This window comes from Passer domesticus, chromosome 12 (assembly GCF_036417665.1).
Source record: "Passer domesticus isolate bPasDom1 chromosome 12, bPasDom1.hap1, whole genome shotgun sequence".
In the NCBI taxonomy this organism is placed as follows: Eukaryota; Metazoa; Chordata; class Aves; order Passeriformes; family Passeridae; genus Passer; species Passer domesticus.
This window is the reverse complement of record NC_087485.1, coordinates 1,493,954-1,509,952: the sequence shown is the minus strand read 5'-3', so window position 1 is coordinate 1,509,952 and position 15,999 is coordinate 1,493,954. Positions and strand designations below refer to the sequence as shown.

The 15,999-nt window shown below is 62.2% G+C and overlaps 2 protein-coding genes across 3 annotated transcripts; one reads left to right on the top strand and one right to left on the bottom strand.

Annotated features, from left to right (window-relative positions):
* Window positions 1-2,199: 2,199 nt before the first annotated feature.
* CDT1 (chromatin licensing and DNA replication factor 1) lies at window positions 2,200-6,637 on the top strand. Its single transcript, XM_064387054.1, has 10 exons — window positions 2,200-2,659; window positions 3,012-3,170; window positions 3,252-3,451; window positions 3,809-4,003; window positions 4,094-4,242; window positions 4,504-4,607; window positions 4,795-4,983; window positions 5,430-5,564; window positions 5,660-5,861; window positions 5,942-6,637. Exons 1-10 carry the CDS (start codon window positions 2,309-2,311, stop codon window positions 6,103-6,105), a joined length of 1,848 nt encoding a protein of 615 aa, XP_064243124.1. The 5' UTR covers window positions 2,200-2,308; the 3' UTR covers window positions 6,106-6,637.
* A 1,798-nt stretch (window positions 6,638-8,435) lies between these two features.
* On the bottom strand, window positions 8,436-12,650 carry APRT (adenine phosphoribosyltransferase). Of its 2 annotated transcripts, XR_010346686.1 has the most exons (6): window positions 12,330-12,650; window positions 11,652-11,755; window positions 10,547-10,680; window positions 10,286-10,329; window positions 9,689-9,767; window positions 9,375-9,436 (listed from the first exon to the last, which is right to left on the bottom strand). XR_010346686.1 is itself a non-coding variant. In XM_064386858.1 (5 exons), the coding sequence occupies exons 1-5, from the start codon at window positions 12,407-12,409 to the stop codon at window positions 9,294-9,296; spliced, it is 540 nt and encodes a 179-aa protein (XP_064242928.1). In that variant the 5' UTR covers window positions 12,410-12,482; the 3' UTR covers window positions 8,436-9,293. The 2 variants fall into 2 exon arrangements, 1 of the variants encoding a protein (XP_064242928.1); XM_064386858.1 differs by lacking the exon at window positions 10,286-10,329 and having other exon boundaries at window positions 8,436-9,436; window positions 12,330-12,482.
* Between the last annotated feature and the right edge of the window lie 3,349 nt (window positions 12,651-15,999).

The following is a 15,999-nucleotide window of genomic DNA, read 5'->3' as shown; positions in this document are numbered from 1 at the left end:
GCCCGGTCCCGCGGCGCTCCGAGCGCTGCCCCCGCCCCGCGCCCGCCGCTTTATAAAGCGGCACCGCCCGCCCCCCGCCCGGGGGCCGGCGCGGCCCCAGCGCCGCCCGCCGGCACCGAGACCGGCTCCAGCACCGCCACCGGCACCGACAGCGACACCGGCACCGGCCCCGACACCGGCACCGGCTGTCCCGGCTCGGCACCGGCCCCGCAGCCCCCCGGGTTCCGCTTTTTGCGGCTGGGGGAAAAAAAATAGCGACGGGAAAAAAAAAAGGGGGGAAAAAAAGAAAAGAAAGATAAGCAGATGTGTTTCTTGTTTATTAAGCTGGAAAAGAAAGAAGTCGGAACTTGTTCTTGTTGAGTGTTTGTTGTTGATACCAGGGTTGAGCTGTGCATGGAGCGGGGAGCTCGGGAGGGCTCCCCCGGGAGCTGATGTGCAGTCCTGGAGCTGGGGAATTGTCCTGTGTCCCTGGAGCTGGCTCCATGATCCCTGGCATTGGGGAATTGTCCTGTGTCCCTGGCACTGGGGAATCATCCCATGTTCCTGGAGCTGGCTCCATGATTCCTGGCACCAAGGAATCATCCCGTGTTCCTGGAGCTGGGTGCTGTGACCCTGGCACCAAGGAATCATTCCGTGTCCCTGGAGCTGGCTCCATGATCCCTGGACCCACAGTCCCACATTCCCAGAGCTCGGTGCCCACGGCAGAGCCAGATGCAGACCCACACCCCCCAGAACTGGCAGCCCAGGTGTGGGGAGCTGGGGTCACATCTGGAGCTGGGCTGGCTCAGTCCCGAATCCCAAATCCCGGTGGGAAGGTGCCAGGCACAGCTGGTGGCACGGCAGCGTGGCCGGTGCCACCTGGCAGTGCTGGTCACCACCAGCCTCCATCCAGCAGGAACCACCGGCCCGTGGAATTCTCCACATTCCTTGGCTTCCCCGCGCTTGCTTTCCCAACACGGCTCACCAACTGGCATCCAGCTGGCACGCTGCTCCCCACTCTCCTCTGGGCTCCCCCCAGAGCTCCAGGGCCTCCTCCTCCTCACCCCAAATGTGCCCCAGCCACGCAGGCCCCCCTGCCCACCCGTAACCCCCAGAGCAGGAGGGGCCTGGTGGCTCCCCAAAGTGTGGATCCAGGGGGTCAGTGGGCACAGCCCCCCCGGGAGCATCCTTGTCATGGGGACTCAGCCCTGGGATCCGGAGGGAGCTGCTCTTGTTTACAAGACACTCGTCACCACAATGAGAAGTTCAGCACTAACACCATGTCTGGATGTGGGAATTGCCCCTGCCCACACCCCCAGGCCAGCAGGGATCCAGGAAAGGGCGGTGCAGGCGGGGAATGGAGGCTGTGGAGGCGAACGGGCACCGGGAATGGCAGCCCAGAGCCCTGCCCTGCCCGGCTGGATGCGGCCCTGCTGCTCTGCCAGGGATGGGGCAGAGCCGTGAGGCTCCGTGAAGTGCTGCGGGCACGGCCTGGTGCCTGGTCTGGCAGCGATGGGCCAGAGGCTTCTCCCAGCTCCGGGCACTGCCAGCAGCACAGCGGCAGGGAATGGAGGGCAGGGAATGGAATGGTGGGCAGGGGATGGAATGGTGGGCAGGGAATGGAGGGCAGGGAATGGCATGGCGGGCAAGGAATGGAGGGCAGGGAATGGAGGGCAGGGAATGGAGGGCAGGGAATGGCGGGCAGGGGATGGAGGGCAGGGAATGGAGGGCAGGGAATGGCATGGCGGGCAGGGGATGGAATGGTGGGCAGGGGATGGAGGGCAGGGAATGGAATGGCGGGCAGGGGATGGAATGGCGGGCAGGGAATGGCATGGCGGGCAGGGGCACAATGCCCCCGCAGCCCCTCGTCCCCACGCCACCACGGAGCTCCCGGTGCAAGCCAGTCAGGGCACCGGGAGGAGCAGCTGAGGGATCACCTCCAGCACCATTCCAATGGAAATTCCCGGCTTTTGCCCCACCAGCCCCAGCCAGAGTGGGCAACCTCCATCCCTGCCCACGGCGCATCACTGCTCCCTGACCCGGCAGGACCTCACCCCCCGTGCCCCGGAGCTGTCCCGGTCCCCTCGGAGCCATCCCGGCCCCCCCGGGCCCCCACGTGCAGCACCGCTCCGGGGGGGTGCGGCCCCTTTAAGAGCCCGGTGGCGCCAAACCCGCCTCACGTGACCGCTGCCCGCCCCCCGGTGGGCGGGGCCTCGGCGCGCGGGCTCCCGCCAAGCGAGAAGCGCGCGGGACCGGCCGCACGTGCTCCCGGGAGCGGGACCGGCACCGGCACCGGGAACCGAACCGGGACCGGCACCGGGCCGCGGCCATGGCCCAGCTCCGCCTCACCGACTTCTTCAGCCAGACAAAAGCGACCCCCGGAGCCCCGGCCAAGCGCGGCGGCGGCCGCCCGCTCAAGGCCGCCCTCGCCGCCCGCCCGGTGCACCGGGAGGGGCAGGATGGTGTCCCGGCGGCGCTCGGCCCCTCGCTGCCCGCCTCGCCGCGCACCCCGGCCCGCGGGGGCTCGCCGGCGCTGCGGGGCCTGGCGGGCAGGAAGCGGAGCCGCCGGGAGATGGAAGCGGGGTCGCCGCTCGGGGCCCGGCTCGGGGAACCCAGCGGGAAGTCGGCGCGGAAGAGGCTGGAGCTGCCCCGGGATGCGGAGCCGGGGTCTCCGGCAGCGGTAGGGGGATGGTGGCGTGGGGGATGCGGCCCTGAGACGGGCTGGGGGAGGATGAGGGCGCGGGGAGTGAATGGGAACCGCAAAACAACAGCCCCGCAAGCGTTCGACCCCTTTTCCCCGTGCAGGACCCCCCGATCTCGCCTCCCCTTCTCCTGATTCACAATCCCCCCCTCTCCCGGACTTATCCCTGCCCTAAATGCACGAGCCCCAAAACTCGCCCCCTTCAGCCCCCCTGCCCCTATTGCAGACCCTCCGTGGCTCCCTCTGCCCGTGCAGACTTTGGGGGGCACAGGGGCAGGGACGCGGGCAGGTGGGCTCCCCGGACAGCCCCTAACTCTCCTCTCTCTTGCAGACCACCAGCTCCTCGCCTCTGGCCGCTCCTCGATCCCCGACACCGCTCTCACGGGACCCGGCCGTGTCCCCCCCGGGCAGCACCGGCTCGGGCCGTGGGCAGGACACGGGCACAGAGCCCGGCCCGGCAGCCCCGGGGCCGGCCCGGCGCCTGCAGCGGGTACGGGCTGACCCGGCTCCGCTCCCGGGCGGGTTTGGTGCCGCGCGTCCCGCCCTGACCCCGCGTCCCCTCCCTGCCCAGGAGGACGTGGCCGAGCTGCAGGGCCGCCTGCAGAGGATGAAGGTGCTGGGCCAGGTGCCCCGTGTGCCCAGCGGGACTGGCACTGAGCTGCGGAGCCGCCTGGAGCGCGTGCGGCAGCTGGAGCAGCGCGCCCGGCAGAGGAGAGCGGACACCGGGGACAAAGGGGACACCGGGGAGGCAGCTCCTGGGGCAGAGACCGGGTGAGGAGCAGCTGCAGCGGGATCTGAGGGGGCTGCCACAGCCCTGAAGTGGTTTTGTGGGGGTCTGAGGGCTGTGGGGGCAGCAGGAGCAGCGCGCCCGGCAGAGAAGAGCGGCCACTGGGGACAGCAGGGACACTGGGGTGGCAGCTCCTGGGGCAGAGACCGGGTGAGGAGCAGCTGCAGGGGGATTTGAGGGGGCTGCCACAGCCCTGAACTGGCTTTGTGAGGGCTGTGGGGGCTCTGAGCGTTGTGACACCGATGTCCCCAGGTGATGTGACCCCAATACCTGCCCCAAGAAGGGGTTTGGGGCAGGCACTGTGCCAGCAGCAGCGCCCTGACCCCGTCCTGCCCTCACAGCCAGAAGCCCCCGGCGTACCAGCGGTTCCACACCCTGGCCCAGGAGCTGCCCCCGGGGCTGACGCTGCCCTACAAGTTCCGGGTGCTGGCAGAGATGTTCCGCAGCGTGGACACCATCACCGGCATGCTCTTCAACCGCGCCGAGACCGTCACCTTCGCCAAGGTCAAGCAGGGCGTGCAGGACATGATGCGCAGGTCAGTTGGCCCCTTTCGGGGTCCCAGCAGCCCCTCTTGGGGTCCCAGCTGAAGCTCTGGGCGTCCCCAACCTCCGTGGTGCTGTCACAGGCAGTTTGAAGAGCAGCACCTGGGGCAGATCAAGGCTGTGTATCCCAGCTCGTACCAGCTGCGCCAGGAGAAGAACGTCCCCACCTTTGGCAGCAATGGGAAGAAGAAGTCTGAGTATCAGCTCACGCTGGAGCCAGTCCTGGGGGAAGGTATGGATGGTTTGGGGTGCCTGAGAGCTGGGGTATGCTCAGTCCTGGCTGATCCCTGGATCCATAGGGATGCTCTCTGCTTGGTCCATTAATCGGAGCCTCTGAGTGTGTTGGAAATGAGAAACAGGTTTGGGACAGGAGGGAGAATGTCCAGGCAGCGACTCAGCTGCATGGCAGGGCTCTGGTGCTGTCCTTCCCAAGGCTGCCGTGGTTTGTGCCCCGCTGGGGTGCTGTGGGTGACACTCGTGTCCCTCCTGGCAGAGGAGAAGGTGGATGGGCGCCCGCACCTGTCGGCGTCGCGGCTGCTGGAGCGCCGGAGGGAATTCCACCGCAACCTGGTGAACATCGTCAGGGAGCACCACAAGGTGAGGGGCACCTGGCACCCCCTGCCCTGGGGCTATCACTGGTGCCATCCCGGCTGAAGGACACCGAGGTTCCTCTCAGAACTGGGCTCTGAATTCGCTCCCTGTGTCACCGAGCTGTGCTGGGAGCGCAGAGCAGCGGCTGCCTCTCCCTTCCTGGTGCCATGACACAGCTCTCGCCCTTCTCCAGGCGTTCCTGGCTGCCCTCAGCCCCCCCATGGTGGTGCCAGAGGAGAAGCTGACCCGGTGGCATCCCCGCTTCAACGTGGATGAGGTGCCAGACATCAGCCCCGCGGAGCTGCCGCGGCCGCCGCAGGAGGACAGGCTGAGCACGGCCCAGGAGGTGCTGAGCACGGCCCGGGGGATGCTGAGCCCCAAGGTGAGGCAGGGCATGGGGCTGGCTCTGTCTGTGCCACCTCTGGGAAGGTGTGAGTGGCTCCCCACTGCCAGAGAGCAGGGTTGGATGGGATACTGGGACAGAATTCCTCCCTGGGAGGGTGCTCAGAGAAGCTGTGGCTGCCCCTGCATCCTTGGAAGCACTCAAGGGTAGGCTGGACAGGGCTGGGAGCAACCTGGGCTAGTGGAAGGTGTCCCTGCCATGGCAGGGGGCTGCAAATGAGAAGAGCTTCCAGGTCCTTTCCCACCCAGACCATCCCATGATTCCATGAAGCAGCCCACACTCCTCTGTGCAGGCAGGATGGCTCAGGATCACTGGGCTGGGATCTCTGGGCTGCCGGGTGACGGCGGGGGCGGCAGAGGGGAAAACTTCTCCTTCCTCCAGCCTGAACTGTAACCCAACTCCTCCTCCCTCTTCCACATGAGCAGATGGAAAAAGCTCTTGCCAACCTGGCCCTCAGAACGGCCGAAGCCAGTGCGGGGGAAGCGGCGCCTTCCCCAGCCCCGGCCCCTGCCAGCGTCCCCAGCGCGCTCAGAGGGGTGTCCCAGGGGCTGCTGGAGCGGGTGAGTCACCCCGTGCCGTGCCACGCGCGGGGCTGGGGGCTCTCCCTGTGCCCCCCCTGGGTGCTGGGTGCCCGTGCTCAGCCTGGTTCCCGCAGGTGCGGGCGAAGGAGGCGCGGCGGCTGGCGGCGCTGCTGACGCGGGACGCGCGGCAGGAGCAGCGGGCGGCGCGGCTGGCGCGGCTGCCGGCCATGGCGCGCCTCCTGCGCGGCGTCTTCGTGGCCGAGAAGAAGCCGGCGCTCGGCATGGAGCTGCTCTGCGCCCGCCTGGCCGACAGCTGCCCCGAGCTGGTGGCGCCAGGTAGGAATTGCAGGGGGGTTTCTGCCCTGAGGAGGGGGCTGCGGGGAGCCCCGCGCTGACCCCGCTGCTCCCGGCCGCAGGCGAGATGGAGAAACACGTGCGGCTCTTCGCGGAGCTGCTGCCCGACTGGGTGGGCATCCACGCCCTCAAGACGGACACCTACGTCAAGCTGGACAAAGAGAAGGACCTGGGCCTCGTCACCGAGAGGCTCAACAGGGCGGCCAAGGAGGCCGGAGCCCTCTGAGCCCCCTCAGGGTTGGGTTTTTCCTGTGCAATCTCCTCGAAATGTAGCAAATCCCGACAGCGCTCTGGGTTCTGGGGTGGGCTGGAGGGAGGCTCGTCCTCGGGTGGCTGAGGAAGGGCAAAATGCCTTAATTTAACTAATTCCTGTGGTGGGAGCCGTGAGGGTTGTAGGTCCCCTAGTCCTGGAGTGATCCTGTGTCCTGGGGTGGTGATGAAAGCGACCACAACCTGAGGAACCTTTTCTTCTCCCTTTCCTGTTTCTCCTGAAGGTTCAATGCATGAGGGGTCTCCTGAAGGTCCAATTTCAGAGGTTTCTTCCATTAACTGGGTCCTGGTGGGCTAGAACAGGCTGAGAGGGTGGCAGGCAGGGAGGGGTGAGAGAAAAAGTCACAAATTGATGTTTCTGGAGCTTCGGGCCTCGTTCTGTTTTTAAGGGAGGGAAAACTCATCTTCCAGTCCTTGCTGGAAACAACTGCAGGACTTGTCAAAACACATTTGTATTAAATGTTTTAAATATAGTTGACTTGTGTTAACCCAGTGCTCTTCCTCGCTGCCTGTCTCGTGGTTCTCCATGGCAATTGGCGCCGGGAAGGGCTGGGTCCTCATCCAGCTCCTGGAGAAAAACTCACTGGAAAAAGTGAGCGTGGGTTTGCAGGGAGCTGAATGCAGCTTTTGTAAATGGGGCTGGGGGAGCAGCTGCTGCAGGGACCGGGGCACGCAGGGCTGAGAGGGATCCAGGTTTTTTTTTTTCCCCAGGGGAAATCCCAGGCCACTCGGCTGAAGTGGCTTGGGAAGAGGGACAAAGAGGGTGAGGATGGCTGCAGAGGTGCAGGCTGGCACTGTGCCCAGCTCAGGGCAGTGTGGGCGCAGGGAGGGGTGGGAGCTGCCCAGGGCCACGTCACACACACCCCACACTGCTCCCTGGAGCTGGGGACAGCAGGGACCTGCTGGGGACACACACCCCACACTGCTCCCTGGAGCTGGGGACACCAAGGACCTGTTGGGGACACACACCCCACACTGCTCCCTGGAGCTGGGGACACCAGGGACCTGCTGGGGACACACACCCCACACTGCTCCCTGGAGCTGGGGACACCAAGGACCTGTTGGGGACACACACCCCACACTGCTCCCTGGAGCTGGGGACACCAGGGACCTGCTGGGGACACACACCCCACACTGCTCCCTGGAGCTGGGGACACCAAGGACCTGTTGGGGACACACACCCCACACTGCTCCCTGGAGCTGGGGACACCAGGGACCTGCTGGGGACACACACCCCACACTGCTCCCTGAGCCAGGGACCTGCAGGAAAAGGGGACTCCCTCATCCTTTCATCCCACGCTGCTCCTGGGCACATTCCCCACCTTTAAGTGCTGGGCTGGAGTCTGGCAGCGTCTGAGATCCCACAGCACTTCCTGAGGGAGCAAAGGCCTTCCTCCTCCTCCTCCTCCTCCAGGCCCGTGCAGCCCAGCTGGCCGGCACTGCTGGCAGGAGTGTGCCCAGTTTCCAGGGAGGAGAAGAAGGGATTAAACCCCCCCAAGGGCTGGGTGTGAGGCTGGGGGCTCCTGGGGCAGGCTGGGCTCTCAGCCATGCTCAGGGACCCCACCGTGGTGGGAAGGAGCAGGACTGAAAGGAGCTGGAATGAGTCTGGCAGCCACGCTCGCATCCCAGGAGAGCTCCAGCAAGCTCCTGTTCTGCTCCTCGGGATAAAACCCTTCTCCCACCTGGAAGCTGCTCCTGCCCGGCCTGGTCTCTCCAAGCAATGACATCAGGGGCTGCTGGCAGCCCAGGCAGGGCCCAGGCACCGTCCCCACGTTCCCTGATGTCACCTGCTGGCACTGGCAGGGCTGACGCCGCTTCCCCGGCACGCAGCTGCTTTCCACGGCTCTCTGGGGTGGAATTGATTTTCCTTCTCCTCTGGAGCAGGGACCCTCTCCTGCTGCCAAGCCCGTGAGGTGCTGCCTGCCCCGGGCCCGATCCCCAGGGAATTGTGCTCCTCAGTGTGAACTGAGCAGCACTGAAGGGGCTTTGCAGGAAATGGGGATGGGAATAGCTGGAATGGTCCTTCCGAGTGGGAGGGCTGGCTGGGAGCTGGCCCCAGGTGCTGGATGGGGAAGGGGAGCTGAGCTGACCAAGCCTCTCCAGCCAGAGGTTGGTGCAAAGTGAAGAAAAGGTACCTGAATGCTCCCTGGAAAACAATTCCAAGCGTTTGGGGATAAGGGAGAGCTCACACCACAGCCCCGCCCCACTGACCACCTGGGGCTGCAGGGAGACCCTGCCAAGGGTCATTCACAGCTTCAGCCACTGCAAGAACAGCTCTGAGACACCTTAGGAAATATAAAAATACATCAACATTTATTTTACCTGTGAGTCCAGTCCCTGCTGGGCCAGGGACACAGTCCCTGATGGTTTCAGGCTTGTGGAAGTTTTGGCACACGGGGATTTAGCTGTGCTGGAGGAAGCACCTGAGACCACTGCAACATCCCTCCCGTGGCACCAAGCTCCCACCAGGGGCAGGCTCTGAGCTGGCAGCAGCCTGGGGGCCCAGAGCAGCCCAACAGGAGGGATGTGGTGCAGGAGATGGGGAATTCCTGCTGAACAAAAGGTGCCTGTGGTCTCCAGGGAAGGGAAACCCTGGCTGGGCTCATCCCACAGCACCACCATCCTGATTTAAGGATACAGCCATTCTCCTGAACAAGCACAGCCCTGGTGTAAGAGCAATTTGTTCTGATGTGAGTGACAGCACAGAGCAGCCAGCCCCTCCTGAGGTCAGATACAGCAGGATTTGTCCCTTAGAGAAAGAATTGCTTTTTGCCCCATCCCCTGTGTTTCTTTGGGAATTTTTTAGCAGGTTCCTTGGAGGCTGACAGCCCAACCCAGGGAATACTGGTGCCCTGTCAGAGCTCTCCTGCCTCAGCAGCAATATTGTCACTTTGGTCTCCTAAAACCACAGATTCAGAGAAGCTGCATCTTGGTCTCCATCCCCCCCAGTCAATCCGTTCCTTCTTCCTAAAAGGATGAACTCCAAAAGGGATCATTACACTCAACACAGTGAAATTTAGGATTGAAGAGCATCTGGCCATGCTCAAAACCTGTGTTTAACCCCCTTCCCCACCCCCCTGTGACATCCAGTCACTACCCAAAGCCCCAGATTTGTTCCCAGTGCTCCCTCCTCCCTGCTGCTCCTCAGTCATACTGCAGCAGGGAGTGGAAAGGGATGGAATTCAGCTTTTCCGACCCTTTCAGGCCTTTTAACTCTATGATCACCAGGCACTCCAGGATTTCAGCCTTCAGCCTCTTCAGCAGCTCGCAGGCAGCACCCATGGTACCTGTGGAGGGGAGCAGAAACATCCTCACTCCAGGGGCAGCTCCAGCCCACAGCCACCCCTGCTGCTGCCAGCTGAGGTACCACAGAGGTGTGGGTACCCCTGGCAGTGCCCAAGGCCAGGCTGGATGGGCTTGGAGCAACCTGGGCTAGTGGGAGGTGTCCCTGCCATGGCAGGGGTGGGACTGGAAGGGATTTATCCAACCCAGCCACTCCATGATTCCATGCACACAGGACCACAACGTGCTTCCCTCACCTCCAGTTGCCAGCAGGTCATCCACAATCACCACTTTCTGCCCTGGTTCCAGAGCATCGCTCTGGATTTCCAGCTCAGCCTGCAGGGAGCAAAGAGCAGCTTTGTTTTAGTCTGGCCTTGGAGAGAAGCCCCTCACGAGCTGCTGGTTCATGCTGGAACACAGACAAGTCCTCAGCGACATCAGCCTAAACACGCAGCACCTAAAATCCCAAAAACCCCACAAACTCCAGCTACAGGGGAGCGCCACAGAAACACAGAGCAGGGAGGGGATTGCTGGGCCAGCCCTCTGGCACACCAAGATCCTGAAAATTTCATGGTGTGAGTTATGGTGGAATCTTATCCCAGAGCAGCTCTGCAGTGAGGAAAATCTGTCACGCACTGGGGGGCTCTGCCTAGAGCCAGATCCAAACTGGCACCTGTTTGGATGTGCCACGTGAGCTCGGCTGGCCCAAACAACCCCCATGGCTTAGGCCTGGCTTAGGGGGTTCTGCTGCTGTTAGTTGCTGGTGGGAGCAGCACAGGCAGAGGCCCAGCCCCGGAGCAGCCGCGGGGGACGGGGCGGGACGGGGGAAGCCATGCGGGACAGCTCTGACTTACAGCACTTACTGCCAGAGTGGGGGACACTCTCCGTGGTCATGCCCCTGAATTCAAGCCAAAGAAAGCAGTTTAGCACCGGGTCTGAGCACCAACCCCCCGAGAAGAACCAGGGCACAGCACCAAACATCACCCGCGGGCACGAACGGAGCGACCGCGGCTCGGGGCCGCTCCCGGGGCTTGTGCCGGATTATCCACACACCAGAACCCACCCCGGGACCCCCTCCCCATGGGTTTACCCCCCCTGGGTCCCCCAGGCCTTGCCTTGCCGTATTCCAGGCTGTAGGAGATGGACTGGGTGGCTCCGGGCAGTTTTCCCTTCTTCCTCACGGGCACGAAGCCGATGCCCAGCCGCTGCGCCAGCGGGGTCCCGATCAGGAACCCCCGCGAGTCCAGCCCTGGGGCACAGCAGAACCAGGCACTCAGGGAATCATTCACCTTGGACAAGGCCTCCAGACCATCAAGTCCAACCATCTGCAGCACTGAGCCATGTCCCCAAGTGCCACATCCACACAATTTTTGGAATGGTGACTCCACTACTGCCCTGTCCCAACAGCTGATCGCCCTCTCAGTGAATTGATTTTCCCTCATATCCAACCTAAACCCCCCCAGGTGCAACTTGAGGCCTTTTCCTCTTGTCCCATCACTCAGATCGGAGCCATTTCACTGGGGGAGGGTCTTGGCACAACGCCCCTGTTTTATCCTCCCATTCTAAAAGCAATTTGCTCTTCAAGTCACTTCTGAGGGTTGAAAGCAGAGCCCCCACTGCTGTTCTCACCCCCATGTGCTGCTGCTGGCCCCAAGAGCCCACTCCCCTCCCCTCTGACCCTTTTCCTTGGAGATAAAGCCAGCAGGGCCCTGGTATCAGTCCAGCCACAGAGCAGAACTCTGCACCTCTGGGCAGCCTTCACTGATCTCACCTGGGCCAGGTTTGGTCTGTGCCCCCCTGGCTGTGGCCCAGCCCAAGCTCTGCCCTCCTCACACTTTGCCAGGTGAGCTGAGGTGCCCTGGCCACCAAGGCCGTTTGTGCTGGCCTGGCAAGGCTCCCTGAGGAAAACCAGCTGGGGCAGGGTCTGCCTGCCCTGGGGACAGCGTGGGGACACTGCGGGCACAGCAGGTTTTGTGTGCCCCCTCCTTTTTAACACAGAATTATGCAACTGGCACGGAAGTGTTAGAGGGCACCTGCCACATCCCACAGCAGCATTTCAGGAAATCACAGCAGGAGGCAAAGGGTGGAATCTGTCCTGGTGTTACCATGTCACAGAGGCCAATGTTCAGGTGATTTTTGTGTCCAAGGGCCACCCCACACTTCCCACCCGGGACACACTGCTCTGCCCTGGCCTCTGGGGTTTGTCCAACCAACACTCACCCACAATGAAGTCGATTTTCGGGAAAGACGCCCTCACATGATCCTCCAGAAGATCGATCAAAGTCCTGAAGGCCACAGGATCCTTCAGCAAGGGGCTGATATCGCTGCAGTGAGGGAGGGCAGGGGGTGAGGGGCTGCTCTGGAAACGCTGAGCTCCTGAGCCTTGGAAGGCTCCTGAGCCTGGGAAAGGCTCCTGGGCCCAGGGAAGGCTCTTGAACCTTGGAAGGTTCCTGGGCCCAGGGAAAGCTCCTGAGCCTTGGAAGGTTCCTGGGCCCAGGGAAAGCTCCTGAGCCTTGGAAAGGCTCCCTAGCCCGGGAAATGCTCCTGAGCCCAGGGAAGGCTCCTGAGCCTTGGAAGGTTCCTGGGCCCAGGGAAGGCTCCAGGGCCCAGGGAAGGCTCCAGGGCCCGGGGAAGGCTCCTGCCCGGTGCTGCCAGGGCCAGGGATGGGCAGTAGGGAAAGGAGCTGGCAGGGAGTCCCCGGCCCGGCTCTAGCCCTGGTCCCCTCCCCAGTTCCAGCCCTGCTCCATCCCGGCCCCATTCCCATCCCCTGTCCCGGTTCCAACCCCTGTTTCGGCTCCAAGCTCGGCCCTGGTTCCCTCCCCGACCCCCATCCCCGTCCCCACCTCCATCCCGCTCCCGCCCATGCCCGTTCCCGCCCATGCCCGTGCCCGTGCCCACCGGAACAGCACGCCGGGCTCCGGGAAGTCCGGGAAGGGCCGCACGCGGTCGCGCACCGTCCGCAGCCGCTCGTCGCTCATGGCGGCCCCGCCGCGCAGCCGCCGCAGCTCCGGGCGGGACGGGCGGGACGGGCCGGGGGCGGCTCCGCCCGCCCGGGGCGGCACCGGGGCACGGGGCGTGGGGTACCGCGGGGCGCGGAGCATCCGGCCGCCCCGGTTTGGGGCTCCGGTACCCCGGGGCACTGAGCCCCAGGCCCCCCGGTATTTGGAGCTCGGGTATCCCGGAACATTGAGCTTCCATCCCCCCGGTATTTGGAATTCCGGTATCCCGGGACATTGAGCTTCCATCCCCCCGGTATTTGGAGTTCCGGTATCCCGGGACATTGAGCTTCCATCCCCCCGGTATTTGGAGTTCCAGTATCCCAGGGCATTGAAGCCCCAGTCCCCCCCCGGTATTTGGAGTTCTGGTACTCCGGAGTGTGGAGCTCTGCTATCCTGGAGCATTGAGTATCCATCCCCCCCGGTATTTGGGGCTCTGGTACCCCCGGGGTGTGGAGCTCCAATATCCCGGGAAACTGAGCCCCAGGCCCCCCAGTATTTGGAGTTCCAGTACTCCGGAGTGTGGAGCTCTGCTACCCTGGAGCATTGAGTATCCATCCCCCTGGTATTTGGGGTCTGGTACCCCAGGGCACCGAGCCCCAGTCCCCCCGGTATTCAGAGCTCTGGTATGCTGGAGCATGGAGCATCAACCCCCAGGCACACAGAGCTCTGGTATCCCTGTGCACAGAGCCCCAAATTCCCAGTGCATGGAAGTCTGATACTCCAGACATGGAGCCATCCCAGAGCCCCCAGCCCCCCAGGAAGGTCTGATACCCCAGGACACAAGGCAGCGATACCCCCGGTGTGTGGAGCTCTGACACTCCCTGCACAGAGCCCAAATCCCCCCGTGCATGGAGCCCTGGCTCCTTGGCACATGGAGCTGCAATTCCAGGGACATGGAGCTCTGATAACCCTGGTGCATGGAGCTGCAATTCCCAGGGACATGGAGCCCTGGCTCCTTGGCACATGGAGCTGCAATTCCCAGGGGCATGGAGCCCTGGCACATGGAGCTGCAGTTCCCAGGGGCATGGAGCCCTGGCACAGCAGTGGATGGAGCCCCAGGCTCCCCTCTGAAGAGCTCCCAGGTACCTGCTCCATGTGGAGCTGGATTTCCCTGTCTGGCCCCAGCCTCAGAACGGAGCTCCCTGCCTGGGGGCTCCATTTGCACCCCCTCGCCCTGCCCAGCCTTCCACAGACAGCAAACTCCTCAGGACTTCACTGTTTCCTGCTTTTCCATCCCTCATCACCTCGTGTGAACTCCTGGAGTCGTTCTGTGTTTGTTAAACCTGTTGGTTGGGATGAGGGACAGTAACACAGCCCCAGGTCCTGGCCCAACAGCTCCTGGTGTCACTGAGCCCTGGGCAGGGAGCTCCCACAGCTCCCATCTCCCATCTCCTGGTGGTGAATGTTGTTTGGCCATGCAAAATCCACCAAATGGGTTCAGATCTCCTCTTCCATTAGCAAATACACCTTGGATCTGCTCCAGAGCTGTCCGGGCACGGCTCGCTGTGGAAAGCAGAAGCAGTTGGAGCCTGTAACACCCCTGGCTGAGCTCAGTGTTTGCTGCCCAGAGCTGTGACTGGGAAAACTTCACCCACACCCTCTGGAGAGCCCCTGCCATGGCAGGGACACCTTCCACTAGCCCAGGCTGCACCTGGCCTTGGACACTGCCAGGGATCCAGGGCCTGACCACCCTTACAGGGTGGAATTTCTCCCTAATATCCCATGTAACCCTGCCCTCTGGAAAAGCCATTCCCCCTTACCCTGGCCCTTGTCCCCAGTCCCTCTCCAGCTCTCTGAGAACCCCTCCAGGCACTGGAAAGAGCCCTCGGGTCCCCCTGGATCCTGCTCTTCCCCAGGCTGCACAATCCCAACTCCTGTTAAGGTTAACTCCCTCTGCTGCCAGAGACAGCCCGTGCTCCCTTCACAACCATTCCCCCACAAACTAAGATTTTCCCTGAGCTCAGATTATCTCTTTGGCACCAGAAGAATCCCCCCTGGCAGCTGTTGCAGGGCAGCAGAGGGGGGAAGGCCAGGGTCTGCCAGGGGAACCAGGGCTCGCAGGGCTCACACTCCCTGCCAGGAGCTGGACGGGTTCCTCTGGTGACCTTACAAGCACAGCACTGGACAATGAGCTGTTCCAGCAACTCCTCTTCTTCCTGGCAGATGGAATTGCTGATGGAATTTATCTGCCTACTCGTGGAAATAAATAAGCAGGAGCTTATTTCCTGGGAAAAGGGATCTTTTCAGCCTGCCAGGCAGCTCTGGCTAACGGAGGGGCCAGAACGAGGGGTCTGTGTCACCCCTGTCCTGTTTGTGACCCCCCACGATCCCACCCTCACTGCAGGAGACTCCACCACATTTTCCTGGAGGCTGAGTGAGGTTCCCAGGCCCCTCAATCCAACCAAACCCTGGCAAAGATTCAGCAGGATGGGCTGCTGCGTGCCCCCACTGCTCCACCCCACAGCCAGGGATCTCTGCTCCTCCTCCTCCTCCTCCTCGGGTGTGGGATCAGTCTGTCCCCATCAGTTCTGCCGGGAAGGGCACAAAGGTTGCACCAAACTGGACTTGCAGTGACTCAGCTGCCAGAAATCATGGTTAAAAGACAACATTCCTGAGATTCCTGCCTGAACTCCTCGTTTATCCCCCTTCTCCAAGGATTCCAACTGCACCCACCAGCACAGACTGGACTGGAACACCCCAAGGAAATCAGTTTTCCCTGTGATCGTTCCACCTTTCAAACAACACCGCTGCCTCCTACTGCAATTTCCATCTGCAAAGAACTTTCCTAGGACCCCTTTCCAAATGTGATGTCAAAGGGCTCTGGAATATCAGCCGGGAGGTGACTCCACATCCGCCCGTGGCTCAGGGCTGCCTGGCAGAGGAATCACCACCTGGAATCTGCATTCCCCCACGGAACTCTGGGTTTGCTCTTTTCTGGACACCGAGGCCATCAGTGATTTAAAAGTGCTTTGAGGTCCTGATGGGAGAGGTGTTATTAGCCAGGGAGCACAGGAACTGGGAATACAAAAGCTTGGGAACTAACTTTAATCAGCTTAACCAGGCAATTAAAGAGCTGCGCTGAGCCTGGAAGTTCCTGTTCTGTTCAGGATTTTAACACTTCAGTGTGAAGTGGAACAAAATGCCCCAAATTTCAACATCCCCCTTCCACGAGGGAAAACGAGCAGAAAAATTTCCCTGCAAATCCACTGGAATGTTTCAATCTCAGCTGAGGAAACTCATGCACTTTAAACCCCTTAAAAAAAAAAAAAAAAAACAAAAAAAAAACCAACACAAATTTAAAATATCTTATTTCAACACCAGAAGAATGCAGCTCCCCAGCCAGATCCCTGGGCTCGGGATGGAAGCCTCAGACCTGGTTTTGTCCCCCTAAAAGAGGGAAAAACGTGGTGATCCAGCTCTGGCTCCCCGGGAGCCCAAGGCAGCACTCCTGCCTGCTGCAGCAGGTTGGATCAGGCCCTTGGAGAAGACACAAAACTCCTCTCTCTGCCCTGGCCAGCCTGGGTTTTGTGTCTGATCCAGAACTAATGGATTTGGCTCGCATTCCTCGC

Coding starts and splice junctions, on each gene's coding strand:
- CDT1 (XM_064387054.1), top strand. CDS start 2,309: ATGGCCCAGCTCCGCCTCACCGACTTCTTCAGCCAGACAAAAGCGACC. Junction 4,608..4,794: donor TCGTCAGGGAGCACCACAAG/GTGAGGGGCACC, acceptor GCCCTTCTCCAG/GCGTTCCTGGCTGCCCTCAG. Junction 4,984..5,429: donor GGGGGATGCTGAGCCCCAAG/GTGAGGCAGGGC, acceptor CCACATGAGCAG/ATGGAAAAAGCTCTTGCCAA.
- APRT (XM_064386858.1), bottom strand. CDS start 12,409: ATGAGCGACGAGCGGCTGCGGACGGTGCGCGACCGCGTGCGGCCCTTC. Junction 11,756..12,329: donor GAGCCCGGCGTGCTGTTCCG/GTGGGCACGGGC, acceptor CCCTCACTGCAG/CGATATCAGCCCCTTGCTGA. Junction 9,768..10,546: donor ACAGCCTGGAATACGGCAAG/GCAAGGCCTGGG, acceptor TGCTCCCTGCAG/GCTGAGCTGGAAATCCAGAG.